The sequence below is a fragment of the Tachyglossus aculeatus genome, chromosome 1 (assembly GCF_015852505.1).
Source record: "Tachyglossus aculeatus isolate mTacAcu1 chromosome 1, mTacAcu1.pri, whole genome shotgun sequence".
NCBI classification, from domain to species: Eukaryota; Metazoa; Chordata; class Mammalia; order Monotremata; family Tachyglossidae; genus Tachyglossus; species Tachyglossus aculeatus.
Genome location: NC_052066.1, coordinates 105,192,140 through 105,210,251, shown reverse-complemented (window position 1 = coordinate 105,210,251; position 18,112 = coordinate 105,192,140). Strand labels below are relative to the sequence as shown.

At 46.8% G+C, this 18,112-nt stretch overlaps 1 protein-coding gene across 1 annotated transcript in view; it reads right to left on the bottom strand.

The window, feature by feature from the left end:
• The window catches only part of SLC24A3 (solute carrier family 24 member 3), a 515,859-nt gene that overhangs the window by 94,502 nt on the left and 403,245 nt on the right, over positions 1-18,112 (bottom strand). Inside the window, exon 7 of the mRNA XM_038745680.1 lies at positions 13,676-13,779. Coding sequence (XP_038601608.1) covers positions 13,676-13,779 — 104 coding nt within the window. The remainder of the gene's footprint in view (positions 1-13,675; positions 13,780-18,112) is intronic.

Genomic DNA, 18,112 nt, shown 5'->3' with positions numbered 1-18,112 from the left:
GGGCTGCTTTGACTTCAATTCTGGGGGCACAATTTCTCTTGTTACTTGCAGCTGGGCCATCCAGCCCTAAAGGAGAGGGAGGGCTGGACTGACAATCCTCACTGAATGATACCATGAAGCAATGCAGTATTCTTATTATTCTTATCATCATCATCAATTGCATTTATTGAGCGCTTACTATGTGCAGAGCACTGTACTAAGCGCTTGGGAAGTACAAATTGGCAACATATAGAGACAGTCCCTACCCAACAGTGGGCTCACAGTCTAAAAGGGGGAGACAGAGAACAAAACCAAGCATACTAACAAAATAAAATAAATAGAATAGATATGTACAAGTAAAATAAATAAATAAATAGAGTAATAAATATGTACAAACATATATACATATATACAGGTGCTGTGGGGAAGGGCTCTCTCCCCCTCCCTCCAGGCTCGCATCTCCACCTGCCTTCAGGACATCTCCATCTGGATGTCTGCCCGCCACCTAAAGCTCAACATGTCGAAGACTGAACTCCTTGTCTTCCCTCCCAAACCTTGCCCTCTCCCTGACTTTCCCATCTCTGTTGACGGCACTACCATCCTTCCCGTCTCACAAGCCCGCAACCTTGGTGTCATCCTCGACTCCGCTCTCTCATTCACCCCTCACATCCAAGCCGTCACCAAAACCTGCCGGTCTCAGCTCCGCAACATTGCCAAGATCCGCCCTTTCCTCTCCATCCAAACTGCTACCCTGCTCGTTCAAGCTCTCATCCTATCCCGTCTGGACTACTGCACCAGCCTTCTCTCTGATCTCCCATCCTCGTGTCTCTCTCCACTTCCATCCATACTTCATGCTGCTGCCCGGATTATCTTTGTCCAGAAACGCTCTGGGCATATTACTCCCCTCCTCAAAAATCTCCAGTGGCTACCAATCAATCTGCGCATCAGGCAGAAACTCCTCACCCTGGGCTTCAAGGCTGTCCATCACCTCGCCCCCTCCTACCTCACCTCCCTTCTCTCCTTCTCCAGCCCAGCCCACAACCTCCGCTCCTCCACCGCTAATCTCCTCACTGTACCTCGTTCTCGCCTGTCCCGCCGTCGACCCCCGGCCCACGTCATCCCCCGGGCCTGGAATGCCCTCCCTCTGCCCCTCCGCCAAGCTAGCTCTCTTCCTCCCTTCAAGGCCCTGCTGAGAGCTCACCTCCTCCAGGAGGCCTTCCCAGACTGAGCCCCTTCCTTCCTCTCCCCCTCGTCCCCCTCTCCATCCCCCCATCTTACCTCCTTCCCTTCCCCATAGCACCTGTATATATGTATATATGGTTGTACATATTTATTACTCTATTTATTTATTTATTTATTTATTTTACTTGTACATTTCTATCCTATTTTATTTTGTTGGTATGTTTGGTTCTGTTCTCTGTCTCCCCCTTTTAGACTGTGAGCCCACTGTTGGGTAGGGACTGTCTCTATATGTTGCCAATTTGTACTTCCCAAGCGCTTAATACAGTGCTCTGCACATAGTAAGCGCTCAATAAATATGATTGATTGATTGATTGATTGATTGGAAGGAGGTAAGATGGGGGGGATGGAGAGGGGGACGAGGGGGAGAGGAAGGAAGGGGCTCAGTATGGGAAGTCCTCCTGGAGGAGGTGAGCTCTCAGCAGGGCCTTGAAGGGAGGAAGAGAGCTAGCTTGGCGGATGGGCAGAGGGAGGCCATTCCAGGCCCGGGGGATGACGTGGGCCGGGGGTCGATGGCGGGACAGGCGAGAATGAGGTACAGTGAGGAGATTAGCGGCGGAGGAGCGGAGGGTGCGGGCTGGGCTGGAGAAGGAGAGAAGGGAGGTGAGGGAGGAGGGGGCGAGGTGATGGACAGCCTTGAAGCCCAGGGTGAGGAGTTTCTGCCTGATGCGCAGATTGATTGGTAGCCACTGGAGCCCCACACTGAGCCCTTACTAAGTTCATTCAATCATATTTATTGAGCGCTTACTGTATACGGAGCACTGCACTAAATGCTTGAGAAACATTGAACAATAAACAGACACTGAAACAATAAACAGACACATTCCCTGCCCATAATGAGCTTGTCAAGCGCAGTTCTAAGAGCTGGAATAGACACAAATTAATCAGATTGGACCTAATCCCCATCCCTGGCCCCAGTGGGGCTCACAATAGCCATAATTCCTCTCTGATCTCCCATTCTCCCGTCTCTCACTGCTTCAGTCTATACTTCTCTCTTCTGCCCATGGAAAGAGCATGGGCTTTGGAGTCAGAGGTCATGGGTTCAAATCCCGGCTCCGCCAATTGTCAGCTGTGTGACTTTCGGCGAGTCACTTAACTTCTCTGTGCCTCAGTTCCTTCATCTATAAAATGGGGATTAAGACTGTGAGCCCCATGTGGGACAACCTGATCACCTTGTATCCCCCCAGCACTTAGAACAGTGCTTTGCACATAGTAAGCGCTTAACAAATACCATTATTATTATTATTATTATCTATGTACAGAAATGCTCTGGGCATGTCACTCCCCTCCTCAAAAATCTCCAGTGGTTGCCTGCCAACATATGAATCAAGCCAAAACTCCTCACTCTCAGCTTCAAGGCTGTCCATCACCTCGCCCCCTCCTACCTCCTCTCCCTTCTGTCCTTCTCCAGCCCAGCCCGCACCCTCCACTCCTCTGCCGCTCACCTCCTCACTGTGCCTCGTTCTCGCCCGTCCCGCCGTCGACCCCCAGCCCACATCCTTCCCCTGGCCTGGAATGCCCTCCCTCCGCACATCGGCCAAGCTAGCTCTCTTCCTCCCTTCAAGGCCCTACTGAGAGCTCACCTCCTCCAGGAGGCCTTCCCACACTGAGCCCCCTTTTTCCTCTCCTCCTCCCCATCCCCCCAGTCTGCTCTACCCCCTTCACCTCCCCACAGCACTTGCATATATTTGTACAGATTTATGACTCTATTTTACTTGTATATATCTACTACTCTATTTTGTTAATGATGTGCATATAGCTATAATTCTATTTGTTCTGATGGTTTTGACACCTGTCTACATGTTTTGTTTTGTTGTCTGTCTCCCCCTTCTAGACTGTGAGCCCGTTGTTGGGTAGGGACCATCTCTATATGTTGCCGACTTGTACTTTCCAAGCGCTTAGTACAGTGCTCTGCACACAATAAGCGCTCAATAAATAAGACTGAATGAATGAATGAATTAAAGATACTGCGTGAGACCAAAACTTCTATTTATTAACCACCTGATTTCTGCCACCCGCCACCTCCTGTTACCTCGTGGCCTCTGTCACCTGAGGTGTTTGATCCCACTTCCCTGTCCCTCACCTCTCGGCACCTCATGAGAAGCAGCGTGGCTCAGCGGAAAGAGCCTGGGCTTTGGAGTCAGAAGTCATGGGTTCAAATCCCAACTCCACCAATTGTCAGCTGTGTGACTTTGGGCAAGTCACTTCACTTCTCTAGGCCTCAGTTCCCTCATCTGGAAAATGGGGATTAAGACTGTGAGCCCCCCGTGGGGACAAGCTGATCACCTTGTAACCTCCCCAGCGCTTAGAACAGTGCTTTGCACATAGAAGTGCTTAATAAATGCCATTATTATTATTCCCTGTGCCTCAGTTCCCTCATCTGTAAAATGGGGATTAGGACTGTGAGCCACACGTAGGACAACCTGATCACCTTGTAACCTCCCCAGCGCTCAGAACAGTGCTTTGCACATAGTAAGTGCTTAAAAATGCCATTATTATTATTTTTATAGAATTCCTCTCCCTCAATCCGGCGGCACAGAAGCCCAGGTGGCTCCCCAGAAACTCACCATCAGGATATTCCGCTTATTCCTGTCCTTGCTAACTCACACGTCCCAAGCCTCAGGGCTTTGGGGAGCTCTGAAGGCAGCGTGGCTTAATGGTTAGAGCCTGGGCACGGGAGTCAGAAGGGCCTGGGTTCTGATCCCAGGAACAGCATGGGCCAGCGGCAACAGCCCGGGCTTGGGAATCAGAGGTCGTGGGTTCTAGTCCCGGTTCCGCCATTTGTCTGCTGTGTGACCTTGGGCAAGCCACTTAACGTCTCTGGGCCTCAGTTACCTCATCTGTAAAATAGGGATTAAGACTGTGAGCCCCACGTGGGACAACCTGATTACCTTGTTATCTCCCCCAGCGGTTAGAAGAGTGCTTGGCGCATAGTAAGAGTTTAACAAATACAACCATTATTATGATGATGATGATGATATGTGAAGCAGCGTGGCTCAGTGGAAAGAGCACGGGCTTTGGAGTCAGAGGTCATGGGTTCGAATCCCGGCTCTGCCACATGTCTTCTGTGTGACCTTGGGCAAGTCACTTAACTTCTCTGGACCTCAGTTTCCTCATCTGTAAAATGGGATTAAGACCGTGAGCCCCCCGTGGGACAACCTGATCACCTTGTGTCCCCCCCAGCGCTTAGAACAGTGACTCTTCTAGACTGTGAGCCCGCTGTTGGGTAGGGGCTGTCTCTATATGTTGCCAACTTGTACTTCCCAAGCGCTTAGTACAGGGCTCTGCACACAGTAAGCACTCAATAAATATGATTGAATGAATGAATGAACAGTGCTTTGCACATAGTAAGCGCTTAACAAATGCCATCATCATCATTATTATTATTATGATGATGATGATGATCCTGGCTACGCCACATGTCCGTTGTGTGACCTTGGGCAAGTCACTTAATTTCTCAGGGCCTCAGTTTCTTCATCTGTAAAATGGGGATTATGAGTGTGAGCCCCATGTGGGACAGGGACAAGGATTGAGTCCAATCTGAATGACTTGGGAGGGTATTTGTTAAGCGATTACTATGTGCCAGGCACTGTACTAAGCGCTGGACCTACCCCAGTACTTAGAACAGTACTTGACACATGGAAAGCACTTAGCGAATACTTTTATTAATATTATTATTATTATGCCACCCCATTCTTGTTATTCTCCTGTCCCTCCTGCACCTCACCCCAATGCCTAGGAAGATGCCATCAGTGCCAAACCTGAGGCTGAGCCCCTGGCACCCATCCTGATGCCCCCGCGCTCCCGGGCTCCGGAATCCCTGCACGTGTCACCGCGGTGGTGGGCGAGAGTAGGAGAAGGAGGTGGAAAACACAAAAATAAATCCAGAAGCCGAGTCCCTCCATACCGAGGTGTCTAGCCAAGGGAGTGATTAATATGCGTGGATGGAAAATGTCAAATGTGACACATCGATCCCCGCCAGAATGAACCGTTCATGAATCCCTTTTTATCGCTCCATCCCTTCGGGATGACTTTCGGTCCAGGTTCGAGGTGGAAATGAATAACAAGGCTAACGGCTGTGCTAATCACGACAACAATTATTGTCGCTGTGCCAGTGGCGACAGCACCAGGAGTGAGGAACTCTCTTCCAAGACTTGATAATTCCTCTTTTCAAAGCTGCCGGAGAATACCAAACTACTTAGCTGGGGACCGACAGGGAGAGGGGAGTGAAACGCCTTGATCAGATTCAATTCTGCTGCTCCGGTGGCCTCTGTACTTGGCTATCGGCCAAGTCTGGAGAGTTTTTCGGGGCTTTGGGAAGCTCTGAGAGTCTGGGAAAGTACTTGAGATCCATTTTTGAGATCCACGGGAAATCTCACTCCTCAATCTCAGTATTACGTGAGCATTTGGTAAAAGATTGATCACGGATGTAGTGCTCTGCATGCAACAGGTACTCAGCACAGAGCTCTGCACATTCATTCATTCATTCAATTGTATTTATTAAATGAATGAATGAATGAATCAATCAATCGTATTTATTGAGAGCTCTGTGCTGAGTACCTGTTGTGTGCAGAGCACTGCATCCGCGATCAATCTTTGCACATAGTAAGTGCCCAGTAGTAGTAATAGTAGCAGTAGTCCTAGAGCACATATTACTAATTTATTTATATATTTCCAATACTCCCTCCCTCTCCCTTCTGCATCATCCCTTAGGGAAGCAGCGTGGCTCAGTGGAAAGAGCCCGGGCTTTGGAGTCAGTTCAAATCCCAGCTCCCATTTCCTCTTCCTTTGTTCCCTTTGTTCTTCCCCCTCTCCCAGCCCCACAGCACTTAAATACATATCTGTAACTTTATTTATTCGTATTTATGTCTGTCCCACTCTAGACTGTGAGCTCGTTGTGGGGAGGGAATGTGTCTGTTTATTGCTGTATTTTACTCCCCTAAGCACTTAGTACAGTGCTTGGTACACAGTAAGCACTCAATAAATACAATTGAATGAATGAATGGGAACGTGTCTACCAACTCTGTTCTACTGTACTCTCCCAAGTGCTTAGTACAGTGCTCTTCACACAGTAAGTAATCAGTAAATACTGTCAGTGGGTTTTTGGAGTGAAACGCACCGCACTAAGTACTTGCAAAAATACAGGTTCTCCAACCTCAAGGAGCCCATGAGGGAGGAAGATCTACAAAATATTTACAACCAAGGAACACAAAAGAACAAGGATGGTAGCGAGCAGAACCAATTTGTCAGGATGAGATAGAATAAATAGGAATAATGGAATGCACTATTAAATATACATATGTACAAACATCATCATCTTTCATCATCATCAATGGTATTTATCATCATCATCATCATCAATCGTATTTATTGAGCGCTTACTGTGTGCAGAGCACTGTACTAAGCGCTTGGGAAGTACAAGTTGGTAACATATAGAGACAGTCCCTACCCAACAGTGGGCTCACAGCGCTTGGGAGAGTACAACACACCAAAGTTGGTAGTCAATTTCCTTATCCACAATGAGGTTACAGTCTAGAGGTGGAGACAGACAGAAACTATTGATAATATGTAGATATGTGCATATGTAAATATATGCTGAGGATAGGTATAAACACATATGTCGAAAGGGTGACTGTTGAGTCAATAACACCTGCGGTGTTGGAAATTAACTAGAGAAATCTTGCCGGAAGGACAGAACCCTAGGAAGGCTTTGAAGATGGGGAAGGTGGATCTATCTGGTGAATTTCTGTCGAGGAGGGTGACGGATCTGGGAAACAGAGTGAGCGAAGGGTTGAGGGTGGGCAAGTCTAGGTCCACTTGGTTAAAAGTTAAACTTGAGAAGAGCCAAGAGAGTGAGATGAGGAATAGAGAGGGTGAAGAGAGTCGATATGTTGGTGTGGAGCCTTGAAGCCAATGATAAGCAATCTTTATTTGATGCAGAGGGAGTTGGATAGCTATTGGAGGTCTTGGAGGAGTAGGGAGACTTGCGTTAAGTGGTTCAGAAAGATGATTTGGGCAGCAACATGCTCTGAAAGAGGAGGAACTGGAGGCAGGGAGAACAGGGAGGAAGCTAAAACTCTAGTCTTACTGTGGTGTAACAAGTTTTTGAACAATGGTGATACGTATTTGGGTGGAGAAAAATATATTAGGTAGGAGGAATCAGTAGGATTTAGCAGTCAGATTGGGCTGTTGATCGAATGTAAAAGATGACAGAGAAGTTTATAGGATTCGGGGGTAATAATAATAACACTAACGACAACAATAATGATAATATCTGTGGTATTTGTTAAGAAGTTACTGTATGCCAGGCACTGAACTAAGCGCTGGGGTAGATATAAGATGAGCGGGTTGGACACAGTCCCTCTCTCATGTGGGGCCTGAACTGAGCGCTGGGGTAGATATAAGATGAGCGGGTTGGACATAGTCCCTATCCCATGTGGGGCTCACAGTCTTAATCCCCATTTTACAGATGAAGTAACTGAGGCACAGAGAAGCTAAATGATTTGCCCAAGGTCACACAGCAGTCAGGCGGCAGAGCCGCGATTAGAACCCAAGTTCTCTGATCCCAAGACCCATGCCCTATATGTTGCCGGCTTGTACTTCCCAAGCACTTAGTACAGTGTTTGGCACACAGTAAGCGCTCAATAAATACGATTGAATGAATGAATGCCCTTTCCACTAGGCCACATTGCTTCTCTAATAGGGATAGGGAGGACGGTGGCCTTATTGAAAAAAATGAGAATGTTGGGAGGTTCGACGAGGGAATACGAGGAACTTCATTTTGAGACAGTGCTCTGCACACAGTAGACACTCAGTGTCCTTCACATAGTAGGTATTTAGCCCAGTGCTCAATACACTCACAATATATGCTCAATACATCCTGGAGAGGAGGATAATAATAATAATAATGATGGCATTTGTTAAGCGCTTACTATGTGCAAAGCACTGTTCTAAGAGCTGGGGGGATATAAGGTGATCAGGTTGTCCCACATGGGCCTCACAGTCTTAATCTCCATTTTACAGATGAGGGAACTGAGGCACGGAGAAGTGAAGTGACTTGCCCAAAGTCACGCAGCTGACAATTGGCGGAGCCGAGATTTGAACCCATGACCTCTGACTCCAAAGCCTGGGCTCTTTCCACTGAGCCACGCTGCTTCTCAGGATAATGGCAATGAGGTTCCAACACGCCAGTGCTTAGAACAGTGCTTGGCACATAGTAAGCGCTTAACAAATACCATCATTATTATTATTAACACTCCACCAGTCTCTCCTTTAAACCCTCCCCAGCTCTCTGTCCTTTCCCCCTCAATCTAGGTCCCTCTGATCAATCAATCAATCAATCAATCAATCAATCATATTTATTGAGCGCTTACTGTGTGCAGAGCACTGTACTAAGCGCTTGGGAAGTACAGGTTGGCAACATATAGAGACGGTCCCTACCCAACAGTGGGCTCACAGTCAGGGGATGATGGTGGGTAGGTTCTGTCTGGGCACAATTTATTCGTCATGAAGACCCAGGGATGCTTCCTACACGCCGTGATTTTTCAGGTAGGGTCACACTGGTAGAATTTGGCTTCAAAGCTGTCCATCCCCTCGCCCTCTCTTACCTCACCTCCCTTTTCTCCTTCTCCAGCCCAGCCCGCACCCTCTGCTCCTCTGCCGCCGCTAACCTCCTCACCGGGCCTCGTTCTCGCCTGTCCCGCCGACGACCCCCGGCCCATGCCCTACCTCTGGCCTGGAATGCCCTCCCTCTGCCCATCCGCCAAACTAGCTCTCTTCCCCCTTCAAAGCCCTACTGAAAGCTCACCTCCTCCAGGAGGCCTTCCCACACTGAGCCCCCCTTTCCCTCTGCCCCTCCTCCCCTCCCCATCGCCCCGACTCCCTCCTTCTGCTCTACCCCCATTCCCACCCCACAGCATTTGTGTACATATGTACATATGTATTATTCTATTTATTTTATTAAGGATGTGTCTATATCTATAATTTTATTTAATTATATTGATGCTATTGATGCCTGTCTACTTGTTTTGTTGTCTGTCTCCCCCTTTCTAGACTGTGAGCCATTGTTGGGTAGGGACGTTGCCAACTTGTACTTCCCAAGCACTTAGTACAGTGCTCTGCACACAGTAAGCGCTCAATAAATACGATTGATTGATTGACTGTCGCTATTTGTTGCCCAACTGTACTTTCCACGTGCTTAGTCCAGCGCCCTGCACACAGTAAGTGCTCAATAGATACGACTGAATGAATGAATGAATGGTAGAAGATCATTTGATCTAATTTCTTCCCAGCCATCAGTTAAACCGACGGAGACAGTGATTTCCAGGACTGCCAACTCCTCCCATTACCATTTCCAGTCCTCGGAGAATTCTCCCATCACTCAGTCTCTGCATCATATTTATCAAACGCTTATTAGTAATAATAATAATGATGCCATTTATTAAGCACTTACTCTGTGCAAAGCACTGTTCTAAGCACTGGGGAGGTTACAAGGTGATCAGGTTGTCCCACGGGGGGCTCACAGTCTTAATCCCCATTTGACAGATGAGGTAACTGAGGCACAGAGAAGTGAAGTGACTTGCCCAAAGTCACACAGCTGACAATTGGCAGAGCCGGGATTTGAACCCATGACCTCTGACTCCAAAGCCCAGGCTCTTTCCACTGAGCCACACTGCTTATTGTGTGCAGAGCACTTTCCGAAGTTCTTGGGAGAGTACAAGACACCAATAAACAGACACATTCCCTGCCCACAAACAGCTTATGATCCATGAGTCCTGTGCAGCAACTGCCAGTGGCTCAGCAGCCACCATTCATTCATTCGTTCAGTCATATTTATTGAGTGCTTACTGTGTGCAGAGCACTGTACTAAGCGCTTGCCCACTGATTCCTCCCTGCCCTGGGAGGCAGGACATTGAGCCCTGGAGATTTGAATAGATCCAGTTTTACTCAATTCTATTAATGCCTCTGAGAAGCAGCATGGCTCAGTGGAAAGAGCCCGGGCTTTGGAGTCATAGGTCGTGGGTTCAAATCCCAGCTCCGCCAATTGTCAGCTGTGTGACTTTGGGCAAGTCACTTAACTTCTCTATGACTCAGTTTCCTCATCTGGAAAATGGGGATTAAGACTGTGAGCCCTCTGTGGGACAACCTGCTCACCTTGTTACCTCCCCAGCACTTAGAACAGTGCTTTGCACATAGTAAGCACTTAATAAGTGCCATTATTATTATTATTATTTAACTTCTCTGTGCCTCAGTTACCTCATCTGTAAAATGGGGATTAAGACTGTTTTATTTTGTTAGTATGTTTGGTTTTGTTCTCTGTCTCCCCCTTTTAGACTGTGAGCCCACTGCTGGGTAGGGACTGTCTCTATGTGTTACCAACTTGTACTTCCCAAGCGCTTAGTACAGTGCTCTGCACACAGTAAGCGCTCAATAAATACGATTGATGATGATGATGATGATGATAGCCTGATCACCTTGTACCTCCCCAGCGCTTAGAATGGTGCTTGGCATATTGTAAGCGCTTAATAAATGCCATCATTATTATTATTATTACCCTACTCTGGTGGGGCTTTAGGGAAAGGTAATAATAATAATAATAATAATGATAATAATTATGGTATTTGTTAAGCGCTTACTATTTTCCAGGCACTGTTTTAAGCACTGGGGTAGATGCAAGATAATTGGGTTGGACACAGTCCCTGTCCCACCTGGGGCTCACAGTCTTAAGCCCCATTTTTACAGATGAGGGAACTGAGGCCTGGAGAAGCGAAGTGACTTATCCAAGATCACATCGCAGACAAGTGGCGGAGCCGGGATTAGAACCCGCGACCTTCTGACCCCCAGGCCCGTTCTCTAGCCACTAGTGTGACCTAGCAGAGACAGCAAGGAACAGAGAGTCAGTAGTCCTGGTTTCACCACTAGCCTTCTGTGAGGCCTTGGGCAAATTCCCGAACCCCTCTGGTCTGCTGCTTTCTCATCTTTAAAATGGGCATAAAATCTTATGCATCCTGTCTCACAGCGATGTTGAGAGGGTAAAATAAGAATGACAATCATGGAGGTAGTTGTGAAGTGCTTACTCTGTGTCAAGCACTGTACTAAGTGCTGGAGTACATACAAGTTAACCAGATCAATCAATCAATCAATCGTATTTATTGAGCGCTTACTGTGTGCAGAGCACTGTACTAAGCCCTTGGGAAGTACAAGTTGGCAACATATAGAGACAGTCCCTACCCAACAGTGGGCTCACAGTCTAAAAGGGGGAGACAGAGAACAAAACCAAACATACTAACAAAATAAAATAAATAGAATAGGTATGTACAAGTAAAATAAATAAATAAATAAATAGAGACACAATCTATCAGACACAATCTCTGAACCACAAGGAACTCACAAAGGAGGAAGAACAGGTATTTCATCCCCATTTCACAGACGAGGAAACTGAGACACTCAGAAGTTAACTTGTTCAAGCAGCGTGGGTCAGTGGAAAGAGCCCGGGCTTGGGAGCCAGAGGTCATGGGTTCTAATCCCGGCTCCGCCACTCGCCAGCTGTGTGGCTTTGGGCAAGTCACTTCACTTCTCTGGGCCTCAGTTCCCTCATCTGTCAAATGGGGATTAAAACTGTGAGCCCCAAGTGGGACAACCTGATCACCTTGTATCCCCCCCAGCGCTTAGAACAGTGCTTTGCACATAGTAAGCGCTTAACAAATGCCAACATTATTATTATGGGTTCTAATCCCGGCTCCGCCGCTTGCCAGCTGTGTGGCTTTGGGCAAGTCACTTCACTTCTCTGGGCCTCAGTTACCTCATCTGTCAAATGGGGATTAAAACTGTGAGCCTCCCGTGGGACAACCTGATCACCTTGTATCCCCCAGCGCTTAGAACAGTGCTTTGCACATAGTAAGTGCTTAACAAATGCCAACATTATTATTATGGGTTCTAATCCCGGCTCCGCCACTTGCCAGCTGTGTGGCTTTGGGCAAGTCACTTCACTTCTCTGGGCTTCAGTTACCTCATCTGTCAAATGGGGATTAAAACTGTGAGCCTCCCGTGGGACAACCTGATCACCTCGTATCCCCCCCAGTGCTTAGAACAGTGCTTCGCATATAGTAAGCGCATAACAAATACCATTATTATTATTATTATTAATCAACCAATTGTATTTACAGGGCGCTTACTGTGTGCAGAGCACTCTACTAAGCACTCGGGAGAGCACCCTCTCCATTGTATTTATTGAGCGCTTACTGTGTGCAGAGCACTCTACTAAGCGCTCGGGAGAGCACCCTCTCCATTGTATTTATTGAGCACTTACTGTGTGCAGAGCACTCTACCAAGCGCTCGGGAGAGCACCCTCTCCATTGCATTTATTGAGCACTTACTGTGTGCAGAGCACTGTACTAAGTGTTTGGAAAGTACAATTCAGCAATAGAGACAATCCCTGCCTGCACTGGGTTTACAGCCTGTGAGCCGGACACTGTACTGGACGCTTGGAGAGGTGGGGGTTGAAGGTGGGGGTGAGGGGAGAGACATCAAGCCCTTCAGCTACCCCCCGGGGGTGATGGGGGACCCCTCTAAGGCCCGGCTCCTCTCCCCCCGAGCCCCCAAACAGCCCAGTACAACCGAGCAAGCAGTCCCATTCCCCACCTACAACGAGTTTACAGTCCAGAGGGGGAGAGAGAAATTAATGTGAATAAATAAGCAATTTATAGTAAATGATTTAAAGATATGTTCATAAGTGCTGTGTGGCTGGGGGGGAGGCAAGTAGCAAATGCCCAAAGGACAGAGATCCGAGTGCAGAGATGACGTAGAAGGGAGAGCGAGCCGGAGAAAAGAGGGCTTCATCTGGCTCCCACGGCTGTGGCATGCTGCTTTGCAAATGAGATAAGCAACTTGAAAGTGCTCAGGGAAAATAAAAGCATCGTATAAATGCAAGGCATGAGGAAGGGGAGTTCTCCTATCAAGTGGGGATCATATTGTGTTTGGGACAATTGTGACTGAGTAACCACTGATTCAATGAGAACTTCTAGATTGTGAGCCCGTTGTTGGGTGGGGACCGTCTCTATACGTTGCCGGCTTGTACTTCCCAAGCGCTTAGTACAGTGCTCTGCACACAGTAAGCGCTCAATAAATACGATTGAATGAATGCATGAGTTGGGGGGTAGGTGGTTCGAAGATATCGTCACAACAGACATTTTTTAATACAAACTCCCGAGGCCGGGAAGCATAGATACATCCCACCTTGATGCCACATGCAGAAACACGACCAATTCTTTCTGTCCCAAATCTACTCGCATCAATTTGCAATAGCTTCGAACGGAAACAGACTTGCGCTGTGCAAAGCACATTCCCAATACTTCCCTTATATTATACCCAGATTGTGTAGTAAAAACAAGTGTCGTTGCAGAATTGGTTGTATGATTATTATTACTAATGTTCTTAGTCCAAATTTCCACCCCCTTACCTGTCCCGCAAAAAGTCCACAGACCCCGATGATGCAGAGGATGTTGAATACAGCAGAGCCAACAATGGTTCCAACGCCCACGTCTCCCTTGGTGATGAAGACTCCTGAAAAGACAAGGCCCCAGATACTGCAACCATCATTGTTTATTTGAATTTATTCCAATTCAGCCGGCAGGTCTGGTCCCTATGTTCAGCGCTTAGAACAGTGCTTTGCACATAGTAAGCGCTCAATAAACGCCATTATTATTATTACGTCTCAGGGAGGGCCTGAGTTCCAACCCCATCACTGCCACTTGTCTGCTGTGTGATCTGTAATTTTATTTATTTATATTGATGTCTATCTCCCCTCCTCTTGACTGTGAGCGCATTGTGGGCAGGGATTGTCACTCTTTATTGCTGTAAAGAGCTTACTACAGTGCTCTGCAAGCAGTAAGTGCTTTATAAAGCCCCCTTTTTCCTCAGCTCTCCCTCTCCCCCACTAGGCTTGACTAGGGTAAGTCATTTCACTTCTCTAAGCCTCAGTTACCTCATCTGTAAAATGGAGATTAAGAGCTCTATGTGGGACAGGGACTGTGTCCAAGCTGATTGTCTCATCTCTACCTTGGGGTTTAGTAAGGTGCCTGGTACATAGTAAGTAATAATAATAATAATAATAATGTTGGCATTTGTTAAGCGCTTACTATGTGCCAAGCACTGTTCTAAACTCTAGGGGGGGGGATACAGAGTAATCAAGGTTGTCCCCCGTGGGGCTCACAGTCTTAATCCCCATTTTACAGATGAGGAAACTGAGGCCCAGAAAAGTGAAGTGACTTGCCCAAAGTCACACAGCTGACAAGTGGCGGAGTCGGGATTTGAACCCTTGATTTGAACCCCACCCCCCCCCGCCTTACCTCCTTCCCTTCCCCACAGCACCTGTATATATGTATATATGTGGTTGTACGTATTTATTACTCTATTTATTCATTTTACTTGTACATATCTATTCTATTTATTTTATTTTGTTAATATGTTTGGTTTTGTTCTCTGTCTCCCCCTTCTAGACTGTGAGCCCACTGTTGGGTAGGGACCGTCTCTATATGTTGCCAACTTGTACTTCCCAAGCGCTTAGTACAGTGCTCTGCACACAGTAAGCGCTCAATAAATACGATTGATTGATTGATTGATTGATTGATTGATCTCTGACTCTCAAGTCCAGGCTCTTTCCATTGAGCCACCCTGCTTCTAAGTTTTTAGACTGTGAGCCCACTTTTGGGTAGGGACTGTCTCTATATGTTGCCAACTTGTACTTCCCAAGAGCTTAGTACAGTGCTCTGCACACAGTAAGCGCTCAATAAATACGATTGATTCTAAGTGTTTAACAAACACTGCTAAAAAAAGAAAGGACAGATATTGTTTGAGCTGGGGTAGAGAAGGAGAACCAGACTGACGGGGGGATGAAGAAGCTTACTTAGGTGGGATGACCTAGGCTAGGCGGGGTCATTCATTCATTCAATCGTACTTATTGAGCGCTTACTGTGTGCAGAGCACTGGACTAAGCGCTTGGGAAGTACAAGTTGGCAACATATAGAGACAGTCCCTACCCAACAGTGGGCTCACCCGACAGTCAGAGAAGCCAGAAAAGAGGTGGACCAGGATGGAAAGAAGTCACGTTTGTCTACAATACAGTACTGTTAAAACAATCGGCACTGGTGCCCCCATTCTGGACTTTTTTTTTTTTCAGCAGTAAACCCAGCTATCTGGACTGGGGACTCCAAGTTGCTCCTATTTTGTGCAGAGCACTGTACTAAGCACTTGGGAGAGTAAAAGCCAGAGCAACTCTACCCATCCCCCCCGCCTTACCTCCTTCCCCTCCCCACCGCACCTGTATATAGGTATATATGTTTGTACATAGTTATTACTCTATTTATTTCACTTGTACACATTTATTTTATTCATTTTATTTTGTTAATATGTTTTGTTTTGTTGTCTGTCTCCCCCTTCTAGACTGTGAGCCCGCTGTTGGGTTGGGACTGTCTCTATCTGTTGCCGACTTGTACTTCCCAAGCGCTTAGTCCAGTGCTCTGCACACAGTAAGCGCTCAATAAATACCATTGAATTGAATGAATGAATGAATGTGGTAGTGCTGTGTGTGTTAGTGTGTGCCAAGAAGTAGCCTTGGCCCTGAGGAGACACTATCCCCTGCCACAGCATGCCGGCATGCCAGTCAACCACCAGTCAATCGTATTTATTGAGCACTTACTGTGTGCAAAGCACTGAACAAAGAGTTTGGGAGAGTACTCTATAACACTAAACAAGAGAGCCCCCCGTGGGACAATCTGATCACCTTGTAACCTCCCCAGCGCTTAGAACAGTGCTTTGCACATAGTAAGTGCTTAATAAATGCCATTATTATTATTATTATTATTATTATTATTATTATTATTATTATTATTATTATTATTAAACAGACACATTCCCTGCCCACAACAAACTTACAGTATAGAGGGGAAGACAGCCATTCTTATCATATCTCCTCTGCCCCATCCCTCCCACCCTACCTCCTTCCCCTCCCCACGGCACCTGTATATATATATTCATACAGATTGATTACTCTATTTATTACTTTACTATTTATTTTGCTGAAGATGTGCATCTAGCTTTAATTGTATTTGATCTGATGATTTTGACACCTGTCTCCATGTTTTGTTTTGTCGTCTGTCTCCCTCTCCTAGACTGTGAGCCCACTGTTGGGTAGGGACCGTCTCTATATGTTGCCAACTTGTACTTCCCAAGTGCTTAGTACAGTGCTCTGCACACAGTAAGCGCTCAATAAATACGATTGAATGAATGAAATGACAGATATGGACATAAGCGCTGCGGGGCCGGGAGAGGGGGATGAATAATGACAGTTTTAGTTCTATTTGTTCTGACAATTTTGACACCTGTCTCCATGTTTTGTTTTATCGTCTGTCTACCCCTTCTAGACTGTGAGCCCGTTGTTGGGTAGGAACTGTCTATGTTGCCAACTTGTACTTCCCAAGCACTTAGTGCTCTGCACACAGTAAGCGCTCAATAAATATGATTGAATGAATGCAATGACAGATATGGACATAAGCGCTGTGGGGCCGGGAGAGGGGGATGGATAATAATAGTTTTAATTCTATTTGTTCTGACAATTTTGACACCTGTCTCCATGTTTTGTTTTGTCGTCTGTCTCCCCCTTCAAGACCGTGAGCCCACTGTTGGGTAGGAACCATCTCTATATGTTGCCAACTTGTACTTCCCAAGCGCTTAGTGCTCTGCACACAGTAAGCGCTCAATAAATACGATTGAATGAATGAAATGACAGATATGGACATAAGCGCTGTGGGGCCGGGAGAGGGGGATGAATAAAGGGAGCAAGTGAGGGTGGCGCAGAAGGGAGTGGGAGAGAGGAAAGGAGGGCTTAGTCAGGGAGGGCCTCTTGGAGGAAGTGTGTCTTATTGCGGAGTTAATGTCTGTTGGATTTGAGGAGGGAGGGTGTTCCAGGCCAGAGGCAGGATCATCATCATCATCATCAATCGTATTTATTGAGCGCTTACTGTGTGCAGAGCACTGTACTAAGCGCTTGGGAAGTACAAATTGGCAACATATAGAGACAGTCCCTGCCCAACAGTGGGCTCACAGTCTGAAAGGGGGAGACAGAGAACAAAACCAAACATACTAACAAAATAAAATAAATAGAATAGATACGTACATGTAAAATAAATAAATAAATAGAGTAATAAATATGTACAAACATATATACATATATACAGATGCTGTGGGGAAGGGAAGGAGGTAAGAGATGTGGATGAGAGGTCAGCAGGGAGATGGACGAGATCGAGCGAGGAGTGCAGGCTGGATTGTAGTAGGAGCATAGGGAGGTGAGGTAGGAGGGGGCGAGGCGACGGACTACTGCTTTAAAGTAGCCAGTAGCCACGCCGTTGGTTCCCACAGCGAGTTGGGATGGCTCCGGGTGGCACACGGGGGTCCCGATGGGGACGAGGGTGGTGAAGAGGGAAAGCCAACCCGGGCTTTTAGACTGTGAGCCCACTGTTGGGTAGGGACTGTCTCTATATGTTGCCAACTTGGACTTCCCAAGCGCTTAGTACAGTGCTCTGCACACAGTAAGCGCTCAATAAATACGATTGAATGATTGATTCTACTGCCCTTTTTCTTTCAGCTAGGGATTACATCCTCTCTGGTCTCTTCAGAAGGAAGGGTGAATAATCAATCAATAAATCAATCAATGTATTTATTGAACACTTCAATAATAATAATAATTGTGGTATTTGTTAAGCACTCAATCAATGTCGTGGCTCAGTGGAAAGAGCCCGGGCTTTGGAGTCAGAGGTCATGGGTTCAAATCCCAGCTCTGCCAGTTGCCAGCTGTGTGACTTTGGGCAAGTCACTTCACTTCTCTGGGCCTCAGTTCCCT